General features: G+C 39.6%; 1 protein-coding gene across 1 annotated transcript; it reads right to left on the bottom strand.

Moving 5' to 3' along the window:
* Positions 1-12,223: 12,223 nt before the first annotated feature.
* LOC132115316 (calcium-binding protein 5-like) lies at positions 12,224-15,964 on the bottom strand. The gene is made up of 7 exons (XM_059523753.1): positions 15,715-15,964; positions 14,989-15,072; positions 14,518-14,548; positions 13,704-13,847; positions 13,386-13,495; positions 13,153-13,300; positions 12,224-12,618 (listed from the first exon to the last, which is right to left on the bottom strand). The coding sequence occupies exons 2-7, from the start codon at positions 15,034-15,036 to the stop codon at positions 12,590-12,592; spliced, it is 510 nt and encodes a 169-aa protein (XP_059379736.1). The 5' UTR covers positions 15,037-15,072; positions 15,715-15,964; the 3' UTR covers positions 12,224-12,589.
* Between the last annotated feature and the right edge of the window lie 1,389 nt (positions 15,965-17,353).

The raw sequence follows: 17,353 nt of genomic DNA, 5'->3' as shown, positions 1-17,353 counted from the left end.
TCATGTTCACACAGCGCACACAACGCTTCTGCACTTCTGATTTCTCCCGCTATGGGGACAGGAGACTTGTCGGTCAATAAATGGAAAAACAAAGTAACTGGCTCAGATATTTTCTTTAAATTAAAAAGTAGTGCGTTACTTTACTAGTAACTTGAAAAAGTAATCTGATTACGTAACTCGCGTTACCCCCAACAAAGAACCCATGAAGCCCCTGTACAGTTCTTTAAAGGATCTCTTACTCTCAGTCTCTTAGTTTAACTGGATAAAGAATAAAAAGAAAGATAACATGGTTCTCAACTTTTTTTGCCCCCGTATTAGGAAATATTCCAGCGCCTCCATCCAAGACCTCAGAAAAGCATAAAAGTGATTCAAAACAGCTTATGCCATAGACCTTTTTTCACATTTTCGTGTTTCTCAGCAGCGGAAGTCATCATAGTTGGGGAAACTTTGAGAACAGTAAGGAGAGTATCACAAAAGTATTTTTTGCATCTCCATTTGCTCAAATAGCAAAAAAAAAACTCCACTATAGTGTTTTCACAACTTCACGACAATCTAAAGGAAAAACATTTAGAGACTGATAACGCCAGTCAGAAGAGAGAACAATGTTGAATAATACCATCCCTTTTTTTGCGTAGAGAGGACATACAATCGCACACTCACTTGCAAAAAAGCTTCTTTATTTTATCAAGGTTTCGGCGAAAAGCCTTTGTTGATATAACACAAAGTGTAGTGTTATAAATGTACATGCATAAAAAAAAATTATAAATATATATTTATGAAAAGCGTTCGAGGATTTATGATGCTGATGACCATTGAAACACATCATCACAGTCTTGTGGAAAGGGTCCACTTTGGTAAATTCCCATTTATAGCAAACATATGAGAGTGGAGTTACATATCTGAAATCTAAGGAGGAGAATGAGGTTCCTCTTACGGTTCTGCATAACACCTTGAAAGATATTTGCTATATAACATATAATTTGAAATTCCCCGTGCAGTGCAGTGAAACACTTTTCACTGCTATTTAGCGCAATTTTTGTTTAGCGTGCTCATGGTGTAGAGATTAAGCAGAACACAAACCTTCATAAAAATTTTAAGCAGTTTAAGAACAGAAAACATCCTGCTTTAAATACTGGATTAAATGCACACAATGAGAGGAAGACAGAAGGAGGGTGTGATGGATAAATGGGAGATTATGTAGCGTCAGAGGCAAAAATGCCTATATAGTGGGATTAAATAATACAAATAAATAAATTAGAAAACAGGTCAGCGTTATGTAATTTATCTTTACGGACATGCTCTGACTCCGTGTCTGCTCCAGCCAGGGTGACCTAATGTTTATCATCTGTTATCATAGGACCCACTTATTAATTTTAGATGTATTTGATATTGCTTTATGCAGTGACTTACTCTGAAATACATGCTGTTGTTTGAAGTCCTGGTGTTTCCTAAATGAAAATATTTTGGACTATGGTTTGGCTTTCATTATGTGATTTGATAGGAAATATTAATAAGGGTGACATGTTATATATGTAATAAACTCCTAATTTTCTGTATCTTAATAGTTAGTATAAGTTTAGGTATAGGGCAGGATTTAAGAATCTAAAATATGCCCATGCAGAATAAGGCATTAATGTGTGCTTTATAATTACTATAAACAGCCAATATTAATTTTCATGCTAGTTAATAGTGAGAATTGGACCTTTTTTTTTTTTTAATAACTGACCTGAACCACAATTTTCTCTGTAGACCCACAAAAAAGATATTAAAATATAAAACTAAATAAAAAAAAATAAAAATAAAAATTAAAAGTATAAAAATTAAACGTATAATGAGTTCCAAAAAAATCTACTGGTTTAAAATTTTATTTGCAAATGTAAAAAATTGTATGCATTATTTTGCAATGTAATAGATTTATTTACTAAATATATAGATAGATAGATTTATTATGCTTATTTGATTAGTGACCTAGAAATAATGCATGAATATTTCTAATTTATTTTATGTCAGATAATAACATTAATGCTATAATCTTTATGACTCCATGGATACTACAGCCATACATAATCCTAAATACCTTGTTCATAAACATTAAAATAATCACATCAGAGCAAATAAGCCTTCTAAGCTATATGATTTACTAGGAACCCTGGAACAAAAGCACTGGTTATGATGTAATCCTGTGTATGTCTGTGCATGTGTATGCATTTCTATCAGTTGCGCTTCAAGAGAAACAGATCGGAGACAGACTGGATGTTATTAATGGCTTAGCAAGGTCTTTCAGCACATCTGGCACAGAGGTTTATCTGCCTGCCTAAATCAGGAACAATAGATGAGTTTAATTCCCGTTCAGATGATATTTGTTGTTTGCTGTATTTAAAGAGTGCAAGGTTTTGGATAGTTAAGATAAGGTATACTCATACACAGAGGTTCAACATGGAGCAGATGTTTTAACAGCAGCACAGGCTTAGCAGATCAGCTAGAGAAGCGTGAGCTGAGCAGATTTGCTATGGAGGTTGTGGAAATGCGGGATCTGCAGACGAGGTTAAAAGGATTTGTGGACTGTAGGATTTGATTATATTTATTATTATATATTGTTTCAGTGGTCTCTACCTTTAATGCCATTTTCAGGCCATAGGTCAATGTACAAGCGCCAATAATCTGTGTCAGTGTTGAGATTATTGGTCTAATGCAGAATGCTCTTTTGTGTAGAAGTCCACTTAAACAGATGTTTCACTTTTTATTTTAAACTTTACACTTTGCATCAAACTGATGGATCATCATTATTCTCATAATATATCTCAGAAATTTATTTTGTGTGTGTGTTCCACATAAGAAAAAATAAATAAGTTTTTGGGTAAATTATCTTCACATAACAAAAAACTATATTAAAATAAAATCATTTGATTAAAAAACAAGATTATTATTTATGATAAATGTTTTATTTATTAAATAGCATCCATTCATATACATATAGCCTATTTTTATCCACACACACACACACACACACACACACACACACACACACACACACACACACACACACACACACACACACACACACACACACACACACACACGCAGACACACACAGACACACACAGACACACAGACACAGACACACATACATACACTCACCTAAAGGATTATTAGGAACACCATACTAATACTGTGTTTGACCCCCTTTCGCCTTCAGAACTGCCTTAATTCTACGTGGCATTGATTCAACAAGGAGCTGAAAGCATTCTTTAGAAATGTTGGCCAATATTGATAAGACAGTATCTTGCAGTTGATGGAGATTTGTGGGATGCACATCCACAGCACGAAGCTCCCGTTCCACCACATCCCAAAGATGCTCTGTTGGGTTGAGATCTGGTGACTGTGGGGGCCATTTTAGTACAGTGAACTCATTGTCATGTTCAAGAAACCAATTTGAAATGATTCGAGCTTTGTGACATGGTGCATTATCCTGCTGGAAGTAGCCATCAGAGGATGGGTACATGGTGGTCATAAAGGGATGGACATGGTCAGAAACAATGCTCAGGTAGGCCGTGGCATTTAAACCATGCCCAATTGGCACTAAGGGGCCTAAAGTGTGCCAAGAAAACATCCCCCACACCATTACACCACCACCAGCAGCAGCCTGCACAGTGGGAACAAGGCATGATGGATCCATGTTCTCATTCTGTTTACGCCAAATTCTGACTCTACCATCTGAATGTCTCAATAGAAATCGAGACTCATCAGACAAGGGAACATTTTTCCAGTCTTCATCTGTCCAATTTTGGTGAGCCCGTGCAAATTGTAGCCTCTTTTTCCTATTTGTAGTGGAGATGAGTGGTACCCGGTGGGAACTCCTGCTGTTGCAGCCCATCCGCCTCAAGGTTGTGCGTGTTGTGGCTTCACAAATGCTTTGCTGCATACCTCAGTTGTAACGAGTGGTTATTTCAGTCAAAGTTGCTCTTCTATCAGCTTGAATCAGTCGGCCCATTCTCCTCTGACCTCTGGCATCAACAAGGCATTTTCACCCACAGGACGGCCACTTACTGGATGTTTTTCCCTTTTCACACCATTCTTTGTAAACCCTAGAAATGGTTGTGCGTGAAAATCCCAGTAACTGAGCAGATTTTGAAATACTCAGACCGGCCCGTTTGGCACCAACAACCATGCCACGCTCAAAATTGCTTAAATCACCTTTCTTTCTCATTCTGACATTCAGTTTGGAGTTCAGGAGTTTGTCTTGACCAGGACCACACCTAAATGCATTGAAGCAACTGGCATGTGATTGGTTGATTAGATAATTGAATTAATGAGATATTGAAAAGGTGTTCCTAATAATCCTGTAGGTGAGTGTGTATATACAGTACAGACCAAAAGTTTGGACACACCTTCTCATTCAAAGAGTTTTCTTTATTTTCATGACTATGAAAGTTGTAGAGTCACACTGAAGGCATCAAGGGCTATTTGACCAAGAAGGAGAGTGATGGGGTGCTGCGCCAGATGACATGGCCTCCACAGTCACCGGACCTGAACCCAATCGAGATGGTTTAGGGGTGAGCTGGACCGCAGACAGAAGGCAAAAGGGCCAACAAGTGCTAAGCATCTCTGGGAACTCCTTCAAGACTGTTGGAAGACCATTTCAGGTGACTACCTCTTGAAGCTCATCAAGAGAATGCCAAGAGTGTGCAAAGCAGTAATCAAAGCAAAAGGTGGCTACTTTGAAGAACCTACAATATGACATATTTTCAGTTGTTTCACACTTTTTTGTTATGTATATAATTCCACATGTGTTAATTCATATTTTTGATGCCTTCAGTGTGAAAGAAAACTCTTTGAATGAGAAGGTGTGTCCAAACCTTTGGTCTGTACTGTATATGTGTGTGTGTGTGTGTGTGTGTGTGTGTGTATTCTTTAAAAAAAAAAAGTGGGGCAGTGGCCTTGTGGTTAGAGAGTTTGACTCCGAACCCTTTGACTCCTTTACGCCGCAGCATAAATGGCTGCCCACTGCTCTGGGTGTGTGTTCACACTGTGCACTTTGGAAGGGTTAAATGCAATGCACAAATTCTGAGTATGGGTCACGTGAAAGTATGTCACTTTCACTTTAAATTCTCCCTTAATGTATAGCACTTTTCAAGATACAAATTGTTGCAAAACAGTTTCACAGAAAATGTAAGTTTCTACATTATATTTAGGAGTAGCTTATCAGTGGTGACTGTGTATATGGCATAAATGTACAGAAAAATCATATATATATTGTTTTTCATGTATATCAAGGTCCAGTTCTTGCTATTAACGAAGTATTAAATACTTTTACCTCAAGAAACTAATTTGTTGCTTATTAATAGTAGGGTAGTTGTTAAGTTCATGTACAGAATCTCACAGTACACCCCTCACATTTTTGTAAATATTTTATATCTTTTTATGTGAAAACACTTAAGAAATAACACTTTGCTACAATGTAAAGTACAGTGTACAGTGTACAGCTTTTATAACAAAATTTGCTGTCCCCTCAAAATAACTCAACACACGCGTCTGCCGCTTTAAATCCTCGAGCTCGTTACAGCAGGATGGATTCTGGTTGGATGTCAATGTTTATATCGTTCATCAGCTGGAAAAAAATCGTTCTGAAAATGATTCCAACGATACCGTTTCTCTATGCCTTTATCGTTATAGTTGTAGTGTGGACTATGCTATTCTTTAAAGGTCCTATGACATGAAAATTTCACTTTCTGAGGTTTTTTAACATTAATATGAGTTCCCCTAGCCTGTATATGGTCCCCAAGTTTCTAGAAATTTTAATCGGTGTAAATAGATATTTTGCTATCTTTCTCTGCCTTTGAGAAAATGGAAGCTCAAACGGGCTGATCTGGAATCTCCTCTTTGTGACGTTGCAAGGAGAATTGTTACCTCCCCTTTCTCTGCTTTGCCCGCCCAAATATTTACATATAATTCAGTCGCAATGTCAGGACCATAGACTGTGGTCAGGACAGGCGTTACAAACAGACTTTTATGATATGGATTCGACAGCACCGGCACAAACAGTGAGTAACAGTGTTTATTAATGCCTGATCTGTGATCAGTGATTTCTGATGTGTAACGTTAGCTAATTATTCAAGTTCACACAGACTTTCTTTCTAAATCGTTTAATACTGTTTATGCATCAGTGAATCAAGCCAGAGACAACGATCAACTTCACGTTGTTTCTCTTAGTAGCATGAAACAAATCTGTTATTTAAATTGTGATTTAACTACAGAGAGCGATCAAAGAACGCTCCCTTTTTTTCGGAGCTGTCACACATGGCGAGTATATCTGCACTCTTGCCCAAACTGCCGTTACAATGAATGACGCTATGATGCTGCACAACGGAGCTCTTACTGTATTCATGTGTTTGCTGTTAGTTGTGGTGAAAGCATTTTGTGAGAGAAAACGTGTTGCAATAATGACGAGACGACTGCATTCACGCGATAAACAGACTCGATCTACTCAATGCTCATCAATGCAGCCTTTCATGTGATGGGAAAAGATCGAAAAAATAATTATATAATCAACAAATCCACGATTCGTTAATCTCGCCAGCTGTAATAATATATATATATATATATATATATATATATATATATATATATTCGAGAGGGGTTCCACATGTAGCCTAATATGCATTTCAAATGCAAAGGTGTCAGCCAATCACAACAGTTGTCGTTTACTCGGAGTCTCACAGCAGACACGCCCCTTCAAACAGAGCATTCAAGCCAGAGGGCAAATATCAGGATATAAAAATGCTTTTTATTTCTAAATTTTAAATTTAAAAATCATACTAACAAAATAAGTAAGGAAACATTAAAAAGCATTTAAAGAAAAGGAAATAATCCATGTCATGGGACCTTTAATATTGAGAACGATTTTTAGAACTATATCTTTATCATTATCTTTATAGTTATCGTGCTTGGTGTGAACAGGCCTTTAACCCTCAGTCCTCTTCCACTCCTCCATGACGACCTTGCTCTTCTTCTGACCTTCCATTTGAGGATGCCCCACAGATGCTCAATAGGGTTTAGGTCTGGAGAAATGCTTAATAAGTGAAGTGACATTCAGCCAAGTATGGTGACCCATACTCAGAATTTGTGCTCTGCATTTAACCCATCCGAAATGCACACACACAGAGCAGGGAACACACACACACTGTGAGCACACACCCGGAGCAGTGGGCAGCCATTTATGCTGCGGCGCCCGGGGAGCAGTTGGGGGTTCGATGCCTTGCTCAAGGGCACCTAAGTCGTGGTATTGAGGGTGGAGAGAGAACTGTACATGCACTCCCCCCACCCACAATTCCTGCTGGCCCGGGACTCGAACTCACAACCTTTCGATTGGGAGTCCGACTCTCTAACCATTAGGCCACTACTTCCCCGTTGGCCCATCCATCAGTTTCTTTAGCAAGGCAGTGGTCATCTTGGAGGTGTGTTTGGGGTCATTATCATGTTGGAATACTGTCCTGTGGCCCAGTCTCTGAAGGGAGGGGATCATGCTCTGCTTCAGTACGTCACAGTACATGTAGCTCCAGTGCCGGCAGCACTCATGCAGGCCCAGACCATGACACTCCCACCACCATGCTTGACTGTAGGCAAGACACACTTGTCTTTGGACTCCTCACCTGGTTGCCGCCTTAGTCTTCTTATCTTCAGCCAACTGTTCGCGGGCTTTCTTGTGCATCGTCTTTAGAAGAGGCTTCCTTCTTGGACGACAGCCAGGCAGACCAATTTGATGCAGTGTGCGGCATATGATCTGGTCACTGTGACAGGCTGACCCCCCCCAACCCCTAAAACCTCTGCAGCAATGCTGGCACTACACATGTGTCTGTTTCCCAAACACAACATCTGGATATGATGCTGAGCACGTGCACTCAACGTCTATGGACACATCTGTTTCCCATTCACACCTGAGACCTTGTAACACTAACAAATCACATGACACCAGGGAGAGAAAATGGCTAATTGGGCCCAATTTGGACATTTTCACTTGGGGTGTACTCACTTTTGTGGCCAGCGGTTTAGACATTAATGGCTGTGTGTTGGGTTATTTTGAGGGGACGGCAAATATACACTGTTATACAAGCTGTACACTCACTACTTTACATTGTAGCAAAGTGTCATTTCTTCAGTGTTGTCACATGGAAAGATATAATAAAATATTTACAAAAATGTGAGGGGTGTACTCACTTATGTATTGGGTAGGTTTAGGGCTGTAGAATATGGTCATGTGCTTTATAAGTGCTGATAAACAGCCAATATGTTAATAATAGGCATGATAATAAGCAACTAGTTAATAGTGAGAATAGGTGCCTAAATTAAAGTGTTACCTTTTTTTAATTAATCACATATCTGTTTGTATTACTCTTATTTGTAAGTAGCTTTGATAAAAAGTTGCCGCTAAATGAATATATGTAAATGTTGATTGATCTTGCATGGGGAAATGATAGATTATTGCAGACTATTTCTTTCATAATATTTACCCATGTAATGTGTTTTCTCTTAAAAATGTCTATATGTGAATATGTACAGACACACTGCTGCACTACAGCAATTAGAGCATATGTGGCCCTGTCATCCCCTCATGTTATTTGTCATTTTCACTGATGAGCTTAACTTAAACCTAGATGATCAAATTACAGTAATATCAGCTCATACACGCATACTAATGGAAACCAAGATGGCGGCGTCCACACGCAGCGGCTTCTCTCTGTCCCGACAGAACGGTGTTTTCGTGTTTTTTGTCTTGTGAGTCGCAGTGTTTTTGTACGTCGTCGTCGCGTCTACCTGTCTGTAAGCGCAAATACAGTCGCGAGTTTCTGCTCGATGTCGGCAGAACCGCATTTTTACAGTTAAACTCCGCGCACGCAGAACAGCTGCGGGATCTCGGTCTGCTACGTAGGCCTTCACCATCACCGACCCCCACTACTGCATCTCGCCCACAGCGGAGGCGCCACAGATGGGTAAGCGCGGAGGTATCCGGGCTAGGCTAACGGCTAACCCACACAAGCCATCTATCCCCACCATCGTACTGGCTAACGTATGCTCGTTAGACAATAAACTGGACTACATTCGATTACTACGCTCAACTCAGATGACTGTAAGAGACTGTTGTGTTTTTGTGTTCACGGAAACATGGCTCAGCAACAGCGTTCCAGACAGCGCTATTCAGCTCGACCAGCTGACGTGCTATCGAGCGGACAGAGCTCTCGTCGTGGGAGGAAAAAACCCGCGGCGTCGGGCTTTGTGTTTACATCAATGACGCGTGGTGCCACGATACTGTTGTGATCTGCAAACACTGCTCACCCCGGTGGAGTTTATGATTATTAAGTGTCGGCTGTTCTGTCTGCCGAGTGAATATACTGCTATACTGCTCATTTCGGTGTACATTCCCCTGTTCAACATAATCAGCAACAGGAAAGACGCACTACATGAACTGTATCAGCACATCAGTGAGCAGCAGACAGCACACCCCGATGCTTTTCTCATCATAGCTGGGGATTTCAACCATGCTGACCTAAAGAGTGTGTTTCCAAAAATACACCAACACATTAACTTTCCAACACGAGGTAATAACATTTTGCACTTTGTTTACACCACACAGAGAGGAGCTTACAAAGCCCTCCCCCTCCCCCACCTCGGAGCCTCAGACCACATCACTGTCATGCTAATGCCTGCATACAGACCACTCATTAAAGCCGCGAAACCAGTTTACAAACAGATTAAAGTGTGGCCAGAAGGATCATCAGAGGTTCTTCAAGACTGCTTCAACACAACTGACTGGGACATGTTTAAGCAGGCTGCCACATGCAATAACACCACTGACCTCCAGGAGTACTCAGAGACTGTCACTGCCTACATAAACAAGTGTATTGATGATGTAACGGTCACAAAAACCATCACTGTCCGGGCCAACCAGAAGCCATGGATGACAGGGGAGGTCTACAGACTCCTGAAGACACGGAACGCTGCCTTCAGAGCTGGAGATGAGGTGGGCCTGAGAACAGCTAGGGCCAACCTGTTCCGTGGCATCAGAGAGGCTAAGAGACAGCACTCCAGGAGGATAGCTCATCAATTCAATGACAGCAGAGACACTAGGAACCTGTGGCAGGGAATACAGACCATTACAGACTACAAGCCCCCACCACGGACCTGTGACAACAACATCTCTCTGCTGAACGAGCTGAACATCTTCTTCGCTCACTTTGAGCAACAAAACAGTACCACTGATGATGCTGACCTCAGACAGCGTGAGGAGATCCTTCAGCAGGATCAATGCACGCAAAGCTCCGGGTCCTGACAACATCCCTGGGTGTGTACTGAAATACTGTGCAGCAGAACTCACTGATGTCTTCACAGACATTTTCAACATCTCACTGAGTCAGGCTGTTGTTCCCACATGTTTCAAAACTACCACCATCATTCCAGTTCCGAAGAAGCCATCTCCATCCTGCTTCAATGACTACTGTCCTGTTGCACTTACCCCTATCCTCATGAAGTGCTTTGAACGGCTAGTCATGCACCACATCAAGTCTGCCCTCCCCCCTTCCCTGGACCCCTTCCAGTTTGCATATCGGTCTAACCGGTTGACCGATGATGCCATCGCCACTACCCTCCACTCAGCACTCACACATCTGGACAAAAAGGACTCATGTGTCAGAATGCTGTTCATAGACTTTAGTTCAGCATTCAACACAATCATCCCTCAACAACTCATTTACAAACTGATTCAGCTGGGGTTCAACACTTCGCTGTGCAACTGGCTGTTGGACTTTCTGACTGGAAGACCTCAAGCAGTACAGGTCGGCAGCAACACATCCAACACCATCACATTGAACACTGGGGCCCCCCAAGGATGTGTGCTGAGCCCCCTCCTCTTCACTCTGCTGACCCATGACTGCACACCATCACACAACTGCAACCTCTTTATTAAGTTTGCAGATGACACGACTGTGGTGGGTCTCATTAGCAACAAAGATGAGACAAACTAAAGGAGTGAGGTGAGCCGCCTGGCCAAGGTGGTGCAGTGACAACAATCTCTCTCTGAACGTGGAGAAGACAAAGGAGATTGTTGTAGATTTCAGGAGAGCACACACTCAGCACATTCCTCTGACCATCAATGGTGCGACTGTGGAGAGAGTGAGCAGCACCAAGTTCCTGTGTGTACATCACAGAGGACCTCTCCTGGACTGAAAACACCGCAGCACTGGCCATGAAATCACAACAGCGTCTCTACTTCCTCCGCAAACTGAGGAGAGCCAGAGCCCCGGCCCACATCATGTATACCTTTTACAGAGGCACCATCGAGAGCATCACGACGAGCTGCATCACTGTGTGGTATGGCGCCTGCAATGCGTCCTGCCGAAAGACTCTGCAACGCATAGTGAGAGCAGCTGAGAAGATCATTGGTGTCTCTCTCCCCTCCCTCCAGGACATTTATGAAACACATCTCACCCGCAAAGCCCTTTGCATCACAGGTGATCCCATTCACCCATCACACAGCTTCTTCAGCCTGCTACCATCAGGGAGGATCATCAGGACCATCAGGACCAGCAGACTGAAGGACAGCTTCATCCACCAGGCTGTCAGGAAGCTGAACTCCCTCCCGAACTTGCCCCCCCTCCCCTCTTCTGCCCCAGGCACCACTGAATTATGAACCCCCCCCCCCCCCACACACACACACACACACTAATTATATGATGACATGCACCAGTCACTTTGTGCAGCATTGGTCTGCTCACTACCTCATTCGGCATGGAACTGATATCATTCCACTACCTCATTAGTCAGTTAAATAAAATAACTGCTCTTGAGCTCTTTGTCACTTGTCACTTTAATCAGACTTAATAAGATATTTTTAATAAGGGATTTCTTTTGCACTAAAAAACTTTTATCTGCACTGTTGTTCACTTCATTGATTTGCACTATATCTGTCATTTGCCTTGCGCTGCTTTATTTAACTTTATTTTTAATTTTATTATAAGCCTTTTTTTACATTCCCTTATTGTATAGTTGTATCTACATTTTATATTTGATCTAGATTTTTTAGGCTTTAATGTTAATGTTATCTGTATGCACCGGGGTCTGAGAGTAACGCAACTTCGATTCTCTGTGTGTATGTACTGTACATGTGGAAATTGACAATAAAGCAGACTTGAACTTGAATTTGAACTAATGCAAAATTAATGACAGTCTGAGAGAGTTTTTAAACTTGGTTTTATGCCAAAAGGTCAAGATTGCATGTCCAATGAAAGACACAATCCAATTCTGAACATATATATCAGACATACACCGAAATATTGTTAAATAATACTGAAATATGCCAAAATTATCATTTACACAGTTTAAGGAGGATTCAGTGTTTAAGGTCATGTAACAGTGAAGCAAAACAAAGTGGCACTCAAAGAGTAAGATAAAAATACACAAACAAAATGGTATAAAATAATGTTCCCATATGCATAGTACTGTCGCCAGTGATTTTGTTGGCTGTCTGACTCTGTCTCTGATGCAGATTTTTCTTCTTTGGAGTGAGTTTCAGGTCTTCTTTAGTGTCTCGGTTGTTTTCTCAATTTTTCGACATCATTTTGACAAACTCTAAATGAGCAAGATAAAAAAATACCAAAGTTGATATACTGTGAGCTTATGTCTAAATATCCAGTCCATCAGATGTTAAGCAGCAACAGTGACTGCTTAAAATGCATTATTGATATCTTTGGTTCTCAACCATTTTGGATTGAGAACCATTTTAGATTAAATATTATCAATATTACTTATTTTCCAAGAGAGACCCAGCCAAAATATTAATCTAGGCAATGGATTCTGATACATTCAGTCTGGCAGGATGGTATCTAAAGATCCCTTTCCATGCATTTCCACATTTGGAAAGGTACTGTAGATCTGTTTGTATTACAGATGTGTGGTAGTGCTATACTAGAACAGACTGGGAACCAAACAGTTGCCGGTAGCCATTGACTTCCACAGTAGACAGAAAAATGTGAAGTCAATGGCTACGGGTCGTCTTCTGTGTTCAGCAAATGAAAGACACTCATACAGGTTTGGAACAAAATGAGGTACACGATAATGACAAAAGTATGCCATCTACATTATTTGATTAAATATGAATGTTACCCTCAAAATCAACGGTCCCATCTCCATTGTTGTCTGCTTCTCGGACCACGGCTTCTATTTCCTTCCTGTTTGGATTTTCACCAAGCAGTTTTAGCATGGCATGCTTCAGTTCTTCGATGGTGATAGAGCCGTCACCATCCATATCAAACTACAGAAAATGACATTCAAAGATCACATTTTTTTCTATTTGAAAAATATTTTTGAAATCGAAAGAAAAAGGAACATTTTCTGACCTCTCTAAAAGCATCTTTTAACTCTTTTAGTCCGATCATTCCAGCTGTTTCTGCCTGCAGCTTCGGGGTCATGAGGTCAACAAAATCCTGGAAGTCTACACTTCCTCCAACTGAAAAAGAGGCAGATAGAGAATAAAGATTAGGAAAAAAGATCCACATGATCAATAAGTAAATGAAACCTCCATGGATTAAGAGAATAATCTACAGTGTTTCAGCCAGAGTGATGAACAGACATCAGCACATAATACACTGTTTGGAGCATCAAATCACAAAACAGCTGCTAGCACGTATATGTGAGAGAGACATAAGATGTCTAACGGTTCATGTTGATGTTCTGGCTAAGTTCAATCAGTTCCATCTCAGTGGGCATGTAGCCCATGGTCCTCATCAGGTTGCCCAGATCTTTACAGCTGATCAGACCGTCCTTATCCTTATCAAACTCAGCAAATGCCTCGCGCAGCTCTGAAACACATACAACAACATTCAATTACCAGCGTAATAACTGTACAAATACATCAAAAATCTGGGATTTATTTTTTTCATTTGAACCTAAAAATATATCTTTTTTTTATTATTTCAGAAACTTTCAAGCTGAAATTTTTAGAGTTTAAGCTTGAATTTTTAGATTCTTCACTATATCTAGGTCACTAATCAAATAAGTAAGTCTGACTTTGATCATGTGACTTTGTACAGATGGTAGCCTGCAAGATTTGGAAAATTCCAACATCATTCTCAAATCATGCGGCTCGAGTTGATTCGTTGTTGATACTTCAGTTCAGCTTTTCACTTGAATTAATGGTAATGTCGCTTTTTTCAACAGATGTTGCATCAAATTAAAAAAGATGAGAAAATAGCTGCAGTTTCAGTGGGACACTCTGATTGTTGATTTCAGTTAGTTGCATTGGCAGCTGGCATTGCATCTTATTCTGTAAGGTTAATCTGGTTATATAAATGAACCAGAAAAGTGTAGGTTAATATATACAAAATAAATAATAATTTAATTTACAATAAATGATCAGTTGCTCTGTTAAAATTAAATATTATATCTGTTTTGATTGTTGATTTTAAGACAGAAATGTCATTTAATTTGTATTTAATTTTTAGGGTAAACACAGTAAAACAAACATCTTACCGTCTATCTCCTCGTCACTGAGTGGACGCGCCTGTAAAACAGCTACAGTTAGGGTTCCTTTGTATACATGCATCAGTTTTTACATTTTTTTTCTATTGAGTAGAACTGAGCATAACCTTTATATAAAGTTTATGTAAGCAACCATCTGTTGTTGATATCTTTTAAAATCGTTCTATCAGATAAATATCATTATATTTTCTGCAGTCGCTCGTTAATCTCTTATATCCACTAGCATAACTCTAGATGAGTATTAGCTGATTGTTTTTGGATGAGTTCAGCAACTGTTTAGTGTATAAATAAAAAATAAAAAAGATGCTTAGATCATTGAGGAACTTCAGGTAAAAATCAACTGTATTAGAACTTGGAATTGTGGGATTTTGTAATGTAGTGGTGTGATCGGTATCGGCCAGTGCCAGAGTACAGGACTAAAACAAAATAAATAAAAGACTAGATAAAATCCAATAGACTTACAATGTTTTTAGCTCCTCTCAGGAAAATGCACGCCGGCCCCAGACTCATATCTGACAGCTTTTTCTCTGAGTATTCTGTGTGTCTCTAAAAATGTTCACATATTTAACATAATGTGATATTGTGACACAATTAACATTACTTAAACTAAACTCTGCAACTACTGAATAAAACACCAACATTTCTCAACAGGCCATCAAATACAGTTATTTATTCTGAATACGGTTTATAATCCAATATATTCTTCTGAGACTATATATATATATATATATATATATATATATATATAGATTAGTTATAAATATTTAATATACAATCTGGTAACACTTTACAAAAAGGTCATATTTTTTAACATTAATGTATTAACTAACATGAACAAGCAGTGAGCAATTTAACATTTAATATGTGTCAGTGTTAGTTATTAAAAATACTGTGCTCACAGTGCATTAATAAATGTTAACAAATACAACTTTTGAAAAAAGTTTAAAAATGTATTAGTAAATGATTAAGACGTTAGAATAATAAATGTTGTATAATGATTGTTCATTTTTTAGTTCATGTTAACAAATGAAACCTTTTTGTAGAGTGTCACTAACATTTTGTGGTAAGATAATACTACAGCGAGCCTGTGCTTAAATATTTATTCTATAAATGTATACAGCGTTGTGTAAGAAGAAGAAACAGTTCAGAGCACTGTAACTAAAGTTTGTAACACAAATATTCCCTCACCTGTTCTCAGCTCCTCTGTCCACAGGCAGGAGTGGAGGAAGGGCAGTCCTCAACTGTTTTATTCTGCTTTATGGTGCTTATGTCAGCCAACACTTCTTTCCTCCTGTTATTTGATTCAGAGCAAGAACAGCCCTTTCTCACTGTCAGTCACCAGCTTCTGAATGATTGAACGATACAGAGGGAGGGAGCATGTCAGAGAATAAACGCATGAGTGTGTAAGTGGCCGAGGGAGAGCAAGAGTGAGAGAGAAATACATCAAATCCAGCTTCTTAAACAGAACCAGACAAAACAAGTTTCTGTGCATGGCTGCAAATGGCTGACCTGCTTCTTGTTATTATTCTACTTGGATTTTTCCCTCTGAATTAATTTTTTTAAATCTGCATGTTACAGATGCATGATCAAAAAACATCTTCACTAATTTATAATTCAATATAATGAACAAAAATCAAGATGTAGTGCATCGAAATAATCTCTATATTATTTACATTTATTTCTTTCTTTCTCAAAAACAACAAAAAAGTTTACCTTAAATGGTCTTCAATGCAGCCGTGTCCTTCTTTTATTGCAGATGTACTGTACATGGATGATAATCCACATGTGTTTTATATAAGGGCTGAATATAAAGTTGTATTACACTGTCATCATGTTAGTCTGTGTCATTATGTTATGCATGCATGCATACATGACTTGTTACGTAAACTCCTAATGCACAGCATTTTCTTGAATCCTGAAATTTGTTGGCATAAGAGAAGCCCAGTAATCCCAGAGCTTTCTGTGCTCACTGCCATTACCTCTACTGTCTGTTAAGATTACTGCTCAACAGAAATAGTGGGGGTAAACTGGTCTGATCAGAAAAGAGGATTAGAATAGAGCAATAGAAAAAAGTCAAATGGTCATATGACAGAATAAGGTACAATGAAAACAAGGAGCAAAAGGAATGATGTTTGGAGAGGAAGTGGAAGAATTATGTCATTATGGGTGCCTCTGAAACAGCTTGAAGACCAGTTCAGATGAAGGCCAAAGAGATGAACCTTTCATTCATTGCAAGAGAAGTTGGTCATTCCAGTTTTACAATGACACCAATTCAAGTCCCCACGAAAGACTGGTCGTCCTCAAACAGTATAACAAATGCATAAGAGGACAGGTTAATATGGAGACTCTCAATGGGGAATCGGCTCAACACTGCAGCTGGAATTGCTTGCCAGTTCAGTGCTGAAAGGAGTATAGATTTAATGCAGGACAGTGATCCCTTTACACTGCAAAACAAGGGAAGTAGTTCCTTGAAGCTGAAAACATTGAAATCATGAAATGGCTGAGCCAGAGTCCTGATCTAATCCCAACTGAAAATCTCTGGAAAATCCTTGGTGACAAAGTTATGAGTAAGAAACAAGCTACAGTTACTGAACTTTGGAGAGAGAGGAATGAAGAGTGGACCAAGATCACACCAGAGCAGTGCTGTGCTGCTGACGTCTACACGTCATTTCTGACAGCTGTATCCCTCCAAATATTCAGATGCAATCGTCTTTCATGCTACAGTACATGGATACTGTGTTTTTGTCAAACATGTTGGTAGAACAGTGGTATACCTATACCGCTACTACCTGGTGGGATTATAACATCTATCAAAACATATCTACCA

Source organism: Carassius carassius, chromosome 1 (assembly GCF_963082965.1).
Source record: "Carassius carassius chromosome 1, fCarCar2.1, whole genome shotgun sequence".
NCBI classification, from domain to species: Eukaryota; Metazoa; Chordata; class Actinopteri; order Cypriniformes; family Cyprinidae; genus Carassius; species Carassius carassius.
The sequence above is the reverse complement of the archived record's forward strand: the minus strand, read 5'-3'. Positions and strand labels throughout refer to the sequence as shown.